We start from the raw sequence: 18574 nt of genomic DNA, 5'->3' as shown, positions 1-18574 counted from the left end.
TGATTACTGTGAGAACGGCTAAGTGTAGGAAGAGTTGTAATGAACTCCTGAACCTTCTATAACTATAATTGTGAAAGTTATTTATAGCCCTATATTTTACAAACCATGTTATTTTGCTGCAGGTAACGCTTGGTACAATCAATATACACTGCTAGAGAGTGTATTGAACCATCCCAAAAAGTTTGACAGGTGCTTCTATTTACATAGCCGGCCCCTTGGATCTATTAAGCTTAAATTAGAATTAAACAAAGAGCAAAAAGAAACAATTTTTTGCACAAGTGCCTCTCTAGCTGGTTGTGGAACTACAAGTCCCAGCATTCCCTGGCATCCCGAACAGCTGGAGAACCACAGGTTATCTAAGCCAACAATTTATGTTAAAATAATAGATAAAAAAATACCTATATTTCATGCTTGTCATTTGTTTTAGCAATATTTACTATTTAATTTCTTATATTTTTTATCTGTCCTATATCCATCCTCTTTATTGGCAGCCCTGGCTTGTCTAAGGCCAGTGACTTTTTAGGCAATGATTGAGGGGCAACATATTCAGGAGGCATTTTAAACATAGAAACACAGAATTTGACGGCAGATAAGAACCACTTGCCCCATCTAGTCTGCTCATTGTTTAACCTATGGTAACCTCCAACCCTATTTGAACCTTAGTTCTTTGTAAGAATATCCTTATGTCTGTCCCAAGCATCTTTAAACTACTCTACTGTATCAGCCTCTACCACCTCTGATGGGAGGCTATTCCCCTTATCCACACCCGTATCCTTTCTGTGAAGTAATTTTCCTCTGAACCCACTTCCCCCCAGTGTCAGTACATGTCCTCGTGTTCTAGTACTTCTCTTCCTTTTGTAGAATGTTTCCCTCCTGTACCTTGTTATACCCTTGATATATTTGAACGTACTGCAGGTTTGGGAGACTGTACCCCCAAAAGTTTCTCTGTGCCTTGCTGAGCCAACATGTCACCTGACAGGCGAATCGATTGTCAACACTCTACACTCTGGGAGATGCCGGAGGGGATGTGAAGTGAAAAGTGCAGGTTTGAATGCAAAAGGCGTCATTTTGGCCCCACCTCCCGTGGTGAAAAGCAGCGATTGCATCAATTCACTACAATTTGCGTCATTTAGGCTCCCGCCCTGCCCACCAATAGGAACTTGGCGGCATCTGGGAGAAAGGCCAGCTCTCTCAGGGGTTCAGGAGAAGTACCGGAAATTCAGGAGTCTCCCGGACATTCCGGAAGAGAAGGTAAGTATAGTTTTAAGTTATGCTGCACATAATTCCTTCTTTTCATACATAAATCTATCTAGTTGGGAGTCACTCTCTACTGTTTCCTCCTCTTAGAGATCCTCCACTATCCCCTTCGTCACTGCTGGAAGCGTCGGTATAGCACATGGTAGTCAGCCGTGTACGGGTTCCAGCGATCGTCACTGATTGTGAAGCATGCTGGGATTGGTGGCATCCCAGGGAAGCCCTAGAACTACCCCAAATTACATCAGTATCTCCCCTCAACCCCAGTGATTACTCAAACAGCGGTGATAACTGGAACACGAAAGTGGGTGACTGCTATTGCCCAGTATAGGGGGCGAGTGTTAACATTGTATTTGGGGAAAACCCCTGTGTGGATGGTTGGAGTGACGGAGAGGGGGAGCTCTTTGTTGTATTTTTAGTTTACTGGTCACTACAGCACCAAATAACTATGTTCCCCCATAGTGTACACATCTTCTGATTTATCTCTCAGCTGTGCAAACAGATTCCTCTGAAACTCCTGTGTCTTCATATAGCGTAGAAGTGTTTCTACTATATTTACTAGGAAATAGTATTGTTATAATGTTACATATAAACAAACTACAACAGTCACTGCTAAAAAAAAATATACATTATTGTGTTATTGCTACAAAAAATAACGGTTGAATCCATAATTATTCCAATTTGTATTTTGAGGGTTAAATAAATACGTCAGTGTAAATACATAGAAATTAGGGCTCTGTGGTCACGAATAATTAGCCTATTACCCTCACAACAATAGGAATGCTACCACATGTATTTACAGTTTCAAGGAGCGGATATTTACATGGACTGCATTCTTTACCAATGGTTTGTTAATGTAACATAAAATGTAGATTGTTAAATGTTGCATTATTTCAAGCCTGTGGCCACTCTGCTACATGTTTGTAAACACTTAAATCAATTATCAAGTTCTTGCAGAATAGCCAAAATAGCTCTGATCCATTGAGGCATGGACTGCACAAGACCTCTGAAAGTCTCCTGTGGTATCTGGCACCAAGATGTTAGCAGCAAATCCCTTAAGTCCTGTAGTTGTGAGGTGAGGCCTCCATGGCTCGTACTTTTCCAGCATATCCCACAGATGCTCTGTTGGTTTGAAATCTGGGTAATCTGGAGGCCAAGTCAACACCTTGAACTCTTTGTCATGCTCCCCAGACCATTCATGAACAATTTTTGCAGTGTGGCAGTGCGCATTATCCTGCTGAAAGAGGCCACTGCCATGAAGGGGTTTACTTGGTCTGCAACAATATTTAATTAGGTGGTACGTGTCAAAGCATAAACATGAATGCCAGGACCCAAGGTTTCCCAGCAGAACATTGCCCAGAGCATCACACCACCTCCACCGGTATGTCTTCTTCCCATAATGAATCCTGGTGCAGTCTATTCCCCAGGTAAATGGCACACTCTTCCCCTGGCTGTCCAGATGATGCAAAAGAAAACGTGATTCATCAGACTAGACCACCTTCGTCCATGGTCCATTTTAGGCACTTTCGGCGGTGAACAGGGGTCAGTATGTGCACTCTGACCGGTCTGCGGCTACAAGCTGAGATGCACCGTGTGTTCTGACACCTTTCTATCACAGCCAGCATACTTTATCAGCAATTTGTGCATTTAAGCTGGGATGCGAATACAGTAATTTGGTTGACAAAGCAGTGCTGAGCCGCATGCTTTTTATTCATCTGACATGTGTAATATGTTTCTGTTATCTGTTAGCCAAGAGCCATCTGTTGCCAGAAAAATAAATTGCTGAGAATTTCAATATTGTGCTTTGGGAAACACACTTGTCACACATTTTCCTTAAAGTGACAGCCCATGGAACAGTAATAAAATCACCCGGAACATGGCAGATATCAAGTGACTCTCCTCACCCTGCAGAGGCAGCCCTTCTTCTGCAGACCGCGAGTTCAGATGGGTCACTCCAACTTTGTATCTAGATTTTACTTATCAAACTTCTCCGCCTCCGCCCTTCCAAAAGCTCTTGGTCACATACTTACAGTATGGTGCACAGAGAGCCAGATTCAGGTGTATCCATGCATGGGGTGGGGTGCAGAGCTAGATCCAAATTTTGCAAACCAGGATATTGCCTGGAATTTGGAACTGAAAGATGGCAGCTATGATAATATGCCACAGTTAAGGTAAACAGGTATTGCACTCTCCAGCTAATTACCAGGCACTGTAGACTGAATGATTCCCATATATAACACATAAGCATCCTACACTGCCAGGGATGTGTACAGTTAGACTCATGCAGCCATCAGTTCTCTCCCTGGTGTAATACCCCTGTGTGCGCGCTAGGGGCGCTGTGTGCAGCTAGTGCGTCAAGCGCTGTCATGTGACACCTTCCCCTTCAGAGGCGCGTGACTGTCACGTGATCCGCTCTCGCGATAGCTGCCGCCAGGTGCTGGGCGACACTTCCGTGTTGTGGGAACAGCTGCGGGTGAGACAGGACACCCGGGCGGGTCACTGAGCCCCGTGCTCGGGGTGCTGAGAGAGAGAGAGCGGGCCTACACTGAGTGGAAGTGGGGATGTAAGTGTGAGCTGCTGTCTGCAGGGTCAGAGGAAGAACTGAGTGGGGGGGGTGGCAAAGGGTAAGGTCTGAGCTTGGAGTGAGGGCTGAGGGAGCTTGGAGTGAGGGCTGAGGGAGCTTGGAGTGAGGGAGCTTGGAGTGAGGGCTGAGGGAGCTTGGAGTGAGGGCTGAGGGAGCACTTAGTGGTGTCAGTAAAGGCTGATTATAGAGGATTGAATGTAATCATATGAGTTTTACCTGATGTGTTATTGTTATGGGGGTCTCTAACCTCTTCTGAATTCAATACTTAAGACTGTCCTATGACTTTTCCAACTAATTCAGGGAGGACCTGGGCGTATGAGTTGTGTCTCTATAATTGATTCTGGGTGTTGTCATTTAGAGCATTTCTGAGGGAGGAGATTGAGGGCAACCTGTTTCTCTCTGTATGGAGAGAGCTGCAGAAGATGTAAAGTATTTTGTGTGTTATGTCAGTGTTGGGTTTGCAGGAAGCATGTATGTGGTTTAGCGATGCTGACCGTATGATTACAGCCCTTCCCACAACAACCTAGTGTCAGAGATGATCTGAACACGCCCACTCACCAAGAAATATTTTGCCTTGGATTTCTTTAAAACCAGCTTTCCAGATGTGGCTACAGCAAAGGCTGAAAGTTTTCCCAGGACTGCTGTCCAGCAGCTGGGCACGTCGAGTCCTTGCGGTCCTGGGTTTCCTTTTAATAATATACTGGTATATTTCCCCTGGATCGATCTACAGATCCTTGTGGTATTCGGGTCAGCCAAGAGGTTCTTCTGGGGTTTGCCTGCAGACACAGACTAAACAATGGAAAGCACTGTCGGACAAGGGGGACCTAATGATGGTCGTGTACCCAGGAGAAGAAACAAAATTGCAGGGCCCAGCCATGGTCGGGAATGGATATATTCTTGTTGACATCAGCAAAAATAATTTATGGGTGTCTTCTATGTCTGTACCGTTTCACATAACGGACTACTCCCCTTTGATGTTTGTAAAGAGTTTGGGCGCTGTAGCAGAAGTCCACGCTACGGCTGTTGTGCTTAGAGAAGGCTTGATACGGACCATTCGTTGCTTGCAAATCGAGGCAACGGACTCCTCGCGTGATTGTGTCTTTGTCCGCGAAGACTATTTTGCACACAAAAGCAGACCTCACGTATTCGTGCAGAGAATTCATGTTTCAAATCCCAGTGAAAGAGTGGCAGCTTTCGACATTGCTTCTCAGAAGCCGTTCATTGGAGCCAAATTTTCCACCAGCGTGGAAAAGGTTCAAGACAGACAATTTATTCTTTTCTCTGGAAGGGTATCCATAGAAGATGGTAAAAGTATCCTGGTTGTGGTTGCCACAAAAAAGCTGGTTAACCGAGTGCAAGTCAGCCCTAAATCGGAATTTGATGAAACCGTGCTCTCCGTCATCTATACGTCTGAACCCATTGACTCAGGAAAACTGGATGAAACTTTTAGTAAGTTACGAGAATCGGCTAAGAAGGAGATGGTGGAGGTGATGCGTATGAGAGCTGATGATCTATTTAATGAACATCAACAGATATGGTCTGACCTATTTGTTTCAGGTAATGAAATATCTTCAAAGATTAACCTGTTAACTAGAGTTGTCTAACTGGCTCCTAAATTTGCATTATTATGTTCACATCTCCCATTGCACCTATTTTGTCCAAAATAAAACTTTCTGCACACAGGCCTATTCTGCCGCTTGAATTACCGAGCGACAAGATCAGCTTCCAGTGTGGCCACATTGGATATGAGCAGGCCATTCACGATATCACTGAAAACTCTTCTTGAAGTCGGAAGATGACCTGACACACAGGCCAATAATGGCATATCTTCTGACTTCATTTATCAGCATGCCCAGTAATGATTTGATTTGCATTATTGAATATCTTGGTAGTTATCGGGTTACACGCAGCCGATATCTGTCTATTGCCCAATATCGGCTGCAATATTGCAGCATATGGTCAGTGTAACTCTTTACCTATCTTCTAGTGTTGGTTAATTGCACTATCTGCCATCTCCTGGTCACCCATCCTTACCCCATCTATCTGTATATAAAAAAGGTGTTTTTACCCTACGAGGCATATTCAATTAGCCACGATGTTCAGATGAACGTGCCGGCTGCGCATGTTATATGTTAATACAGTACCGCAACATTGCGGAGGGCGAAGGGAAATCTGCGATGTTGCGGTAACGCAGAGTGCCTTTGTGCCGCCACTGACATTGGCAGATAATACATTGATAGGTGCAGACATATACACATGTCTTTATAAAATCCCCCTTCTTCAATTTACACCTATTGAGGGACCCTGAGATACAGTCTGCTAGAGATTGTATCTAACCAATGATGCAAGTTTCGTGGTGATTTGTATTGGCAAGATAGTGCTTATGGTTCTATTACATCTAATAGTGAAAGTGAACAAAAGTACAGCTGATAAGTAAAGGTGAGCATGTCCTTTTAAATGATGCTGTTTATAATCTACAGACAGGAGTTACGGGTGTATTTACAGTGTATAAAAAGTTGTAAATAAAAAGAGAGTGATCCATACTTGCCTAACATTTACCCCTTAAACTGTGACCCCAGTATCTGTATTTGGTCTACTTATTGTCCTGCGCTGTAAATACACCAGTTTGAGGCTTTCAAGGACTTTCAGAACTTTTATGGAACTTTTGATACAGAGTCCTGTAAGTGTTTTCTTTGCTTGATAAGATTGTGTAGAAAGTCAGCAGGTTGATAGAGGTAACAGGTAAACCTTGGATTGTAGTAATGTCTGGTGACCGAGTTCTACCCCATTGTAGTATGGAAGGTCACATCTACCGGATTTATTTGGATTTGGCAGACCGTGAGAGGTACCGGTCTATTTTGTGTTGAAACATGCAAAGCATGTTCATTTTGTATACTGAAAACAATATGGACTCTGCAAAGACGTCTGACCACAGAGAGTGATGTAGATATTGATTCATAAAAAGACAATCCTGTATCATTTGTCAAAAGCATTTTGTAAAATGAGCATGAATTGACTTGTTTACCAAGAGAGGTATTGTATGCCAACTATAGTTTAACTATTACTATTCCCAAGTTACGTGTAGAAAATATTCTTTATACAAGAATGATTATTTATTAAATTCTGAAATTCCGTTTTCTCCTCCTGGAGATTTTAAGTTAATTTCTTAAGCTGCAACATTTGTATGCCAACAATTGTATTTTAATTATTGTGATAACAGTAGAAGGATTCCAGTACTGTACTAACACCCTCTATCTGCTGCAAAATTCACAATGTAATGGGGGGGGACGGGACTGTGAGTAATTTACAACCAGTCGGCATTTGGCTTTGATCGATCTAAGTGCAGGGTAAGCAATGAATTAAATTCTTGACTGGTTGATGAGGATTTAGTTCATGTGCATTTTTCAGTAAATAGCACCCACTGAGTAGTAAGAGTTACCATAATATAACATCCTCCTGCCTTTTGAAGGGTTAAAATAACAAATGTTACATTTGTCCATCCTAATAGTGCTGTCATGCTTTGTCGCAAAGAATTATTAATCAGTATAAATATGATTAAATATGAATCCTATTTTTTTTATTTTTTATTATCTGACGTTTATTTAGGGATTGAGATGAGAAAGATCAAGGACGCACATACTCCCTCCAGCGACACCATCAATATGACGCTGTACTACATATTGTCCTGCTCCCCGTCTCCACTGGTAGACCCCCTTATAAGCAACGAGGAGAGAGAGAAGATGGAGCTGACACTGAATTACGCCGACCATTGTTTCAGTGGCCACGCCAGCATGCACGCCGAGAATCTGTGGCCTAGCAAACTTAGCGGGATTACGCAGCTCCTGCAACTGTGGGACCTGTGGAAACTGACTCTACAGAAGAGAGGCTGCAAAAGCCTTGTACTGGCTGGGGCCCATGGGCTCATGCAGGGAATGATGTTGAGCTTCGGGGGTCTACAGTTCACCGAAAACCACCTGCAGTTCCAGTCTGACCCACACGTCCTTCACAACAGCTACTCGTTGCGAGGCATACATTACAACAAGGACCTGATCAACTTGGCTGTCCTGCTTGACCAAGACGAGAAGCCCTTTCTCCACGTCTCTGTGAAGATCCAGGACAAACTGGTGAAGCTTTACGCCTGCGAAGCGGGGTGCTTAAACGAGCCGGTGGAGCTAACGTCGGAATTAAGAGGGCACATCTTTCCGGTGCTGGTGACCCAGCCTTTAACGCCGTTGCTTTACATCTCCACGGAACTGACGCATTTACAAGACTTGAGGCACACCCTACATCTGAAGGAGATCTTGGCCCACGAAGAGCACATGGCCAAACAGTACCCAGGTCTTCCCTTTGTCTTCTGGTTCAGCGTGGCCTCTCTGATCACTCTCTTCCACCTCTTCTTGTTTAAACTGATCTACAATGAGTACTGTGGGCCGGGGGCCAAGCCCCTCTTCAGGAACAACAAGGTATAACTGGCTCTCGCTAAGATCGTAGCTTTATGCTTCTCTGGGGGACTTGCGTGGTGTGTTCTTGCGGTGGTGGGATTTTCAGTTTTCATATAATAAAAGCATCGAGCGAGTTGCAGAGTATTTTCTAGGCTTATCCCACAAAAGACTCTGATCCCCCTGGAAATATAATAAGAACCTTCCACCAGTCCCACCCTGTGACTGGCATGTCCTAACGTGTTGGTGTAATTGTCCGTCACTATGCTGTTCATTTATGTGTATAACATCACTACAGAAAAGATATAATGGATTGGAATATTTTGTAGCTTTCTGGTCATCAGGATGCATCTTTGTGAGTCGGAGACCAGTCTGGCCAGGGTTACTGAGTATACTAGGGGGGCTCCTGAAGGTTGGGGAGGACAGTCCGCTAATGTTTGTAGAATGCTTTGCAGAGTGGGAGCAGTTGGGCCCAGACAATTTTGATACCTTTACGTAGGGACTTAGTGTATGTACGCCTAAGTCTTCATGTTGACTTGTGTACGAGACGGAGACTGATTTGTTGCATGAATTCATGCAGCTATGTGTTTGTTTGTTTTTACTGTAGAGCAAGAACGTATAGCATTATGATTCTAAGCTATAAAAGAGAATTGACAGAAGGTCTGCGAGAAGTAAAAATGGTGCGGACTCCTCCTATGGGGGTGTATATTTTCCGGTCAGTTTAAATAATAGCAAAAAAAAAAAAACAGGTCTAAAATAATTTGAAAACAACTGGCAGCAGCATAGGGGCTCTCCAGAAGGTGCTGGTGATGATTCCTTTTAGTGTATCAACAAAAAGTTCCCTAAATTTAAAGTACACAGATGCTTAGTGTGATCATGAACAGGGACATTGACTTTTCACATACTGATATATAGATATATATATAATCAGGCTCTGCAGGAAGGATATTTGTTTTCATGCTGGATTATGCCCTGTGGTTCATTGCTCTACCACCACCTCAGCCTGGCTGCAAAGTAACAGTGCACACATTTGGGTAGAGCTAATGGCGTTTATCGGGGTTACAGTAAACATCCTCTTGAGGTCATCTGATTGGTGACCTTTGTCAGGTGTTAGCCAAGGTCAATCATTTGGCGCCAATGTTGTACAAAGTTGGAGGTCTATGATACACTTCACTGACATGATCTATATTTATATATATTTTATAATAATTGCTCCAGCACCTATCCCTGGTGTAACAATCACACAGGAACGACCCTCCCGAGCTTATTCTTGTGTAATGTCAGCTACTCTTTGCTTTTTTTATTTTTCAATGAAAACTTTTCTGTTTGCTGCTTTCCAGAAATTGCAACTCCTAATAATAAATCTGCTGTGAATTATTTTGATTTGCATAATTTATAATTTGAGGTAGTTGAATTCAAGTGTTCCTTCAACAATAATGGATTGCTGTGGCTTATGCTTTACAAACCTTTATTTTTTTTTTTTATCCCCTGTATGCAAAACAAAATAAATCATGTTTTAAGGTGAAACCAATAGCACCGAAAAGTCTCCTTGTTGTAGAACTCTAATTTGTAGATTTATTAAACTTTCTAAAAAGGAAAGGTGGAGGTGTTGCCCATAGCATCCATTCAGAGTCTACTATCGTATTCTAGAATATACTAGATAAATGATGGCTAGAATCTGATTGGTTGCTGTGGAAAACACCTCCAAATAGCAAATCTGGTTGCATCACTTTTTAGAAGGTTTGATAAATCTACAGTTTGTACCTCTACCTAGTACTCATTTAATAGCCAGCATTACACTAGATAATATAGCGGGTATATCATCCAGTTGTGAATATTGTATACAAATGAATTGCAGCCAAAAGATGAGGAAACAAAGTGGTGGGCTAACCTTGAAACCATTCTTGGGGTAGAACAATATTTACATTATTGGCATATGCATAAATAAATGGTCAGCCAAATAGGTATAGGACTCAATATGTTAATTTTTGATTTAAAGGAGTATCCCAATATATGTCCTGAAATTATTAATTTTCCCTGGCTTTAAAACTCTTTTTTGTATGTTGATTTAACAGGGTAATCTGGAATACGATTGGAAGTATTAAAGGGTAATTTCCGCTATGAAGTATTTTATAGCTGTCATCGCCTAACTAGCAGGATTTTCATGCCATGTCCGCAACGGCGATCCTAACCCTTGTCTCTGTGCCAACAGGGACTAGGGCAGGTGTAAAGCGTTCTGTTAGTTTGCTACAAATAGATCCACAGAGTGTATGCAGAAATATAGTCTGCCCTGTCCTGCTGTATATAGGAGAATTCTATATGTAGTGTGGAATCGCACTCTGTTTAGCTGTAAAATAACAATATCTTATTGGTCAAACAGGAAAGTGACAACAATATCTGACAGAGAATATTGAGGCTTCATATGCAAAAAAAAAAACAAACAAAAATCCCTTTTCAACCAGAAGAGTCGCATCTGAACCTGGATCCACCGTCTCCGTTGATTGTAATGGAGTCTGAAGCACGGTAGTCCTTTCAATCGCAGTTCTGTTACAGTCAATAATCTTCTTTAACGTGATGAATCACTGACCACTCTTGATTCTTTACCTGTCGTCCGCTTCACAAGAAAGCAGCCAATCAGTACGCTAGGAACGAGTGGCTGCTATCCTGGCTTCACGCCTCAGCGCTGTCACTCTTTCCTAGCGCACTGATCAGCGCTGCGTAATATGATCTGTGCTATATGAATAATAATTGATGAGCTGAATATTCGTTCAGCACACAACAAAAAAGTTTGCTGTTATAATGTACTTTTTTTAATTTATTCTGTGAATAGTTGTGAATACTTTAATCACAATTCGTATTGTCACATGGGATTAGAGGTCATAGAAATGCCAAGGATTTATATTATAATATAATATGTGATTCTGTTTAGCGGGGGACTGCTTTGGTTTGATCTAGTTGCCTTTTGCCACTTTCTGTTCATTGAAGAGTGCTACTTACTGTTTGGATTGCATTTGTAAATTTCTATTTAATTAAATCTGACCTTTTTAAATCATATTTCTTTGTGTTCTTATTCACAAAAGGGGATGTTATGCTAGGAGTTAATAATACAGTTCCTATTATTTGTCATGTTAAGATCTGCATACATGCAAGAAATTCCTCAATAACCTCTGTTTTGGGGCTACTGCTGGTTTCTTATGATTTTGTTTTACAAATATGATCATGAATTTTGGAGAGCACAGTCATCCCGGGACTTAGAACCAAATTTCCAGTAGTGGAGTTAGAGTGAGTGTTCATGTCCGTTTTTAATGGAAATTCCTCGTCGCAACCAACTGGTCTGTTTTTTAGGATGTGGTCCCAAAACAACTAGTGATTCTGATTGATCAGACGAGGATCGAAATTGGCATAAAATATGGTTGGCCAAATACCTGCTAGTGTGTGCCCATTGGCCAACTACGCTGCAGAAGTTGGTTAGCTGTTAAATGACCAGATCTGTTCAAATTGTTTGCGTTCCTGTGCAGCCAAATTGGACAAAGATCCAGGTGTTTGGAGCACGGTACCGCAGTCGGATCTGCCAGTGTATCTGCAGCTTTACTGTGACTGTGACATAATGCTGGCAGTGGTGAATGCTCACACCATATTTTAAGTGTGCCTGCTTCTAGTTTAGAAGATGCGGTCAACCAGCAGGTGTTGCAAAGTCCACCTTAAAATGACCTAGAGGTGTGGAAAACGCTTTGTGTTCAAAGGGAATGCTGCGTGCTGTTTGAAGAGGCATCCTGTGACATCACAGCGGTGACATCACAAGGACTACCTCCAGCAGAGGGCAATGTGGGATAGAACTGTATAGGATCTCTCTTGCCTGCTAGGATCAAATCAATGATACAACCAACCTCTTGCCAAGTTAAAAAAAACACAACAAAGTTTACTTGATGGTATTTACAGTCCCGTCACTCTTTCAAATGTAAAACAAACACACATTTGGCATTGCTGTACTTTGTATAGATGATCTTTATGTAAATTAATGGTCTTGCACTAACTGAGGCCACATATCCACTGGTGTTTAAAATTTAAATGATAAAATATTCCAAGTAAAAAGCACATACATGCCCGACACTCGTTTGACAATTATTTCTGCTTGCATTATATGGATTACTTGATTTATAAAATGCACAGAAATGTACAGAAATGGAGCATGAAATGCAAGCATGGACAACCTGTGGTTCCATCTGTTTTGAAACTACAGGTCCTAGCATAAGTTGTCGGCTATCTACTGACAAAGCACGCTGGGCTTGCGGTTTTAAAATACCGGGAGAGCCACAGATTTTCCAGGCCTAATGTAGTGTTTTAAGAAATGTTACTGCAGAAGGGACCTAATATTCCTCCAAGAAATTCACTTTGTTTTGAATCTTCATCAGGAACTGCGCTCTAAGGCGTTTCCTGACTCCTATCATGTGATCATACGGAAAAGGGGAGCGGCTGTTTTTGTTTGCTGAATCCCTGGCAGATTGAGAGAATTATCTCCCTATCAGGTAAGGAAGGACGTTATCGGATTCTAGCGGGAAAGCTAAACAATAGGCTTTGCACGGTAGTTAATGTGTGCCCCAAATCTGAATTGTTGCTGGTTACTTCAATGCTGATGTTAAACTCTCTGGATGGGCCTTTCTCCAACACATCACATCTGCAGAAAGCCAACCTCTCACTTGTGTACATATGTTCTACTCCTCAGTTCACAAGTTCTGATCTCGCTTAGATATGATCCTACTCAGCCATACCCTATATTTAAGCCTGAAATCAGCACAGGTCCACCTGCTAATTTTGTCTGATCATTCCCCTATCTCCAATCTTAACAACTCTTTACTGCATTACAATGAGTTGGTTACTTAGCTTAACCTCTTCATCACGGACTACTTGGATCTTAAAGACCTTCTAGGCGTTTCTTTGTCCACCCTTTGTATGGCTCATAATGTAGTCTTGAAGGGACTCCTGATTACCAAAATAAAATTTTTAAAAATGAAGTAATGTCTCTATTAAAGTAAAAGACCTGGGGGTAAATGTATCAAGCTGAGTTTTCACTGGGTTTGAAAAGTGGAGATGTTGCCTATAGCTGCCAATCAGATTCTAGCTGTCATTTTTGAGAATATACTAAATAAATGATGAGAATCTGGTTGCTATTGGCAACATCTCCACTTTTTCAAACCTGATGGAAACTCTGCTTGATACATTTACCCCCTAGAATCCAAACAGAAGATTTACTCAGACCCAAACATTCTTGTTGATCTTAACAGGACTATAACCCAGCTCAATCTCCTAGTTTCTAGAAAAAAAATGTAAGTAGTTAAACCAAACCTTCTATAAGAAAAGGACAGGGCCTCCAGGATTCTGGCATCAAAACGGATCTGTAAGAATCCATAAAAACATAATGTATAAAAAAAAAAATCCGAAACCAATTAATATATGATCCATATCAGAATAGCAGTTTTCCACAAGGAAGGCAAAGATCTAAAAAATTCCCTCTCTCTCTCTCTCTTTTAACCACCAGATCCCCCATTTACTTTACCCCCACCCTTTTTTCCTGACTGTGATTATACATTTTTTTATATATAAATATATATTTTATTTATTTAAATAATGATTTTTAAAAAATGCTACTGCCACACATTGCAAACAAGAGCACAAATGTGTATGGACTAACACAAAAACAACAAAAAAAAAACACATTTCAAACGCGTACAAAAAATGCCAATGGGTACAGAAACTAAAGGTTAAAAATAGCAGCAAATTAATTTTTCCCCAATTATGCCTATCTACCCATATATAACAGAGTTAACATAGCAAGATATTTATTCCAAAATCATACCTGGACAAAGTCGTTTTCTTTCTAGGGAAAACCATATAAAATTAATATTGAAATAGAAGAAACAAAAGTTCTTGATGAACCGGATGCACCCCAAATTTAAAAATTGTCTAAGCCGTGAAGGCAAGGAAACCCTTGGGTTAGAATTATTATTATACCAATAATCTAGTTTAGAGGTTTTATGTCCTGATAATGTACATTACCTGTAAGAAGAATCTGCTTCCCCCTGATTACAGAAACAATTTGCTATGAGATGTACGACAGGAAAGCAATGTATTTTACTCCCCCTTTGTGTTCTGTTTATATAAAATAATAGACTACATGTAGGAGCAATGACAGCTACAACCCCGGGCTCAGCTGTAATTTCACTGAATTGGAGACCTATCATTTACGACTTCAAAGCATGTACACAATTATACCGCCTGCTTTGTCTTCATAACATACAGGATCATATCCCTGTAAACGTATCACTATGATGAATATAAAGCAATTATGTTTACAAACCAGCCGTATTTTGTATTCTTTTTTTTAAAAACAGGTGTCTATATTCTTCTCCAGATACTCTGGCTATATTCGATGTACTTCTCTACTTCCTTTTATCAGCATTTAGAATTTATATTATTCTACAGATATCTTTAGTCTAGTTTTGTATCTTTGTCACACCGTAAAACATTAAGAAGATACTGTGATCTGCGTATCTCTGTCTGTTCATGGAAAGCTCACAGTGCATCGATTTCAGGACAAGGGAAATATTTTTGTATGTTGGAAACTGCCAGTCAATGAGTCCGCACCCAGAAAACGGATTATTCAGAAACAAAACTAAGGGAAATATTTAAAAAGATAGAAATAAAACATTTAGTTTACTAATAATAAGCAAATCAATAATACAATATTTAATTCACTTATAACAATAACATAGAAATAAGAATATTTATTTCTGAACACAAACAAATCAGCTGAGGTTTTTTTCATGCATGGTCATGTTATAATAGTTTGATGCTAGTTATTTTGTAGTACCCTGCAAACTGTTCTCTTCTATCCATCCATCTACCTGTCTATCAATCTATCATATATCTAATCTCTCTCTCTCTCATATCTATCTCTATCCCTATCTAATATAAAATATTTATCTTTCTCATATCCATACCTTACAACATTTATAATCGGGTGACCCCAATTTTCCACGAATGGGTTAAAACTTCATCCACTTTAGTTGAGCCCACTCCTTTCAGGAGCCATATTGTTAATCCAGCACTGAAAGTGGGTGAAGTTTTAACCTATTTAGATAGATGGATATGATATTAATAGATAGAGATGATATTTATATATAAGTATGAGATAGAGATGATTGATAGCTATTTATATATCGCCACTAATTCCACAGTGCTGTACAGAGAACTCACATCAGTCCCTGCCCCATTGGAGCTTACAGTCTAAATTCCCTAACACACACACAATTTTGATAGCAGCCAATTAACCATACTTGCCAACTCTCCCTGAATGTCAGGGAGACTCCCTGAAATAGGGGTGATCCCCCTCACTCCCTGAAGAATCTGGCATTCTCCCTGATGCGGAGCCAGTACAAGATGTGGTTGGCTTCGCCATCTGTGGTATGAGGACACAGTTCAGATATTGTGTCCTATGTCCATGAATTGATGCCTATGGAGGTGGCCATTTTCATGGAGACCAAGATTCAATCAAAGGCTGACCGGTAAGACAACATGACTTCAGTAATGGAGACAGAAATGTAAAAGACACTTTAGTCTCTAGAGCTTCATTAGCTGCTTTTCTTTAATGCATAGTTGCCTACTCTCCCGGAATGTCTGGGAGACTCCAGCATTTCTGGGAGACCTCCTGAGAGAGCAGGGCAACCTCCCGGCTCTCTCGCCCCCCCCCACAATACATAAGTGTCAGGAGCTGAGGCTTAATAACGCAAATATTTTGTCATCTTAGCCCCTTGCTGTAATTGGCAAAATTTGTGACATTCGTTTAGGTGGTGGGGCCAAAATGATGCGATTTGGCAAGCCCCGCTCCGGCACACCCATCTCCCCTGGGTTCCCCATGATGCCAACGAGGAAAAGTTTACAAGTATGACATTTACCTACCAGTATATTTTTGGAGTGTGGGAAGAAACCGGAGCACCCGGAGAAAACATACAAACTCCACACAGATAAGGCCATGGAGAGAAATTGAACTCATGACCTCAGTGCTGTAAGGCAGAAGTGCTAACCACTGAGCCACTGTGCTGCCCAACATTGGGACCAATCTTAGATTCCTGGAAAAGCAATTTCGGCAACGTATCAGTATATATCTACCAGGAACAAAAATGCCCTACATTACACTAATGGTACCCGTTCACACATAACTCCAAATCTCAGCATCTCAGACAGCCACGGTACATAAGACGTTCACCTGAGGGCAGAGGCTGGAGGATTTGGACCAGATCATAAAATAAATAAATCTTTAAACTTCCCAACTGCAGAAATCTTGTCTGCCCTAGAAAGAGACAGGCTTACCAGCAACACCTGCTTCGGATATACCTCCAGCCCAGCCAGCCCCTGATGTCCGCGGAGATAGTCTTGTTCCTCAACATGACTACAACAACAACACTTACCCCGAAATCTTGACTGCGAATCTCTGGACCCCGACATCCTGTGAATATCGATTCTTTAAAAAAATGACTTTCAAACAGTGCGACTCTTTAAGAAGCCGTCCGCACACAATCACGTTTTATTCTTACTCTTAAGATTTCAATGGAAGGAGGCGGCGCCTGTACAATGTAGTTAAGAAAACTTCTATAAGTGCCCTCCATGGTGCTGGCCACGCCCACAACCTGCTGGCCACACTTCTGGCGGGATGGCACTTCTCACAATAGGCCCTTTATGATTTTCAGCCCTATGCCTATGTGGCCCTTAATCTGGCCCTACCTTTGTTTATGAATACGGGTCTAGGTGCGCTCATCACTAGTAATCGTCACTTAGACTAGACCTGTAGTTGGTGCAAGTGATATGACAGAAAGACATGTACCTTTCAGATGCTCAAAGCTTGAATCAGACGCTGCTGATTGCACTTGAGCTTGGCACGCCCTTACTGTACATTGACTACGGGCATACGCCCATTTTACTCCCCGATCCGCCCCTGAAATTGTAGTCTGTAGAAGGATCCATTTGCGCTCCGAGATGAATTGGACGTTGCTGCACTCTCTGGCGTATGGTTAGTTTCTGGGAATGTGCAGAACGATTTTGCACAAAATACGGCACGTATCAGCATTTATGTTCCTTAATGAATCAGGCCCTTTGTGTCTATATTATAGAGTCATATCTGAGATTCATCACACAGTAAGGTATTTTTAGGTTTGTATCTAAGTTAGTTATAACTTCTTTGTAAATATTTGTCTCTCTCACTAACTGCCCCAAATGTGAGGAGGCTCCAAAGTTCTCACTTTAACCACTATCACAAACTGCCCCCAGCCACGATTTGTCTGTTGGAGAGGTGAGTCACACCAAAATCATCATCATCATCACTCCACATATCACTCGTCACCTTCCCCTATCTATAGTCCTTGACATGTACAAACCCCACCACAGAGCAGAATGATTTGACACCAATGTTTCAAAGCTCGCAAAGTACCGATGTAGAAATATAAGATAATCAGATACCAAAGGCTTTTGCAGTCAGAGAAATAGAGGACTCCAGTTGTGGCTGGACTATCTCCACCGATGGTCAAACACAGGTTTATTGAGTTTGCAGGGGTATGACCTAGTTCTGAAACAAAGTCACTGACTGAAGACAGTGAGAAAAATCTCTAAGTTTGGCTAAAGTAATAAATAGCTCAGCGAGCTAGTAACCAGCTTCTTTACTTACAGTGACAGAGGAGGCTCTGGTTTCAATCCCCTGTCTGTCTTCATTTTTGTAAATTGAATGTTTCAACAGGCTGAATGACGACATTGAGCAAAGTATAAGTTAGCTCAGCTGACTAGTAGTGAGGTGCCCGTGGACAGTCATAGTAGAGGCTCTGCTTGGAATTCCGAGTGGCTTCCTTTTTAGCACATTTCATGTTACAACAAGCTTGATGAAGTTCATGAGAAAAGTCTCTGCATATCAGCAACATCTGGTCTAGCCTGGTGGCTCAGCAGATAGGTGTCTGTTTATGGCTTATATGGGTCCCTTAGTTTGCATCCCCAACCAGGTAACATTTAGAGCTCTTTTGATTTTGCTTCAGGCACCTTGATGATATTGATAAAGTCTTACTGCTGCTTACACCATGTACTGGCTGGCTGGCTGGTTGGCTCAGTTGACTAATAGCCAGATTGCTGACTGTGATGGTTGAAGGTCCCAGTTCAAATCCCCGGCACAGGCTTGACTGTCTTTCCCCCCTTGTCATCCTGCTCACTGGGCTGATTGTTGGGTTCCCTTCTGAAAGTAATGATGTGTTAATTTGATTGT

At 41.5% G+C, this 18574-nt stretch overlaps 1 protein-coding gene across 2 annotated transcripts; it reads left to right on the top strand.

The window, feature by feature from the left end:
- The first annotated feature begins 3658 nt into the window (after positions 1–3658).
- KIAA2013 (KIAA2013 ortholog) lies at positions 3659–12817 on the top strand. Of its 2 annotated transcripts, none has more exons than XM_075190238.1 (3): positions 3659–5395; positions 7445–8301; positions 12690–12817. In XM_075190238.1, the coding sequence occupies exons 1-3, from the start codon at positions 4441–4443 to the stop codon at positions 12765–12767; spliced, it is 1890 nt and encodes a 629-aa protein (XP_075046339.1). In that variant the 5' UTR covers positions 3659–4440; the 3' UTR covers positions 12768–12817. The 2 variants fall into 2 exon arrangements, with proteins under 2 accessions (XP_075046339.1, XP_075046340.1); XM_075190239.1 differs by lacking the exon at positions 12690–12817 and adding an exon at positions 10658–11331.
- The last annotated feature ends 5757 nt before the right edge of the window (positions 12818–18574 follow it).

Source organism: Mixophyes fleayi, chromosome 11 (genome assembly GCF_038048845.1).
Source record: "Mixophyes fleayi isolate aMixFle1 chromosome 11, aMixFle1.hap1, whole genome shotgun sequence".
Taxonomy (NCBI): Eukaryota; Metazoa; Chordata; class Amphibia; order Anura; family Limnodynastidae; genus Mixophyes; species Mixophyes fleayi.
This window is presented reverse-complemented; position numbering and strand designations above follow the sequence as displayed.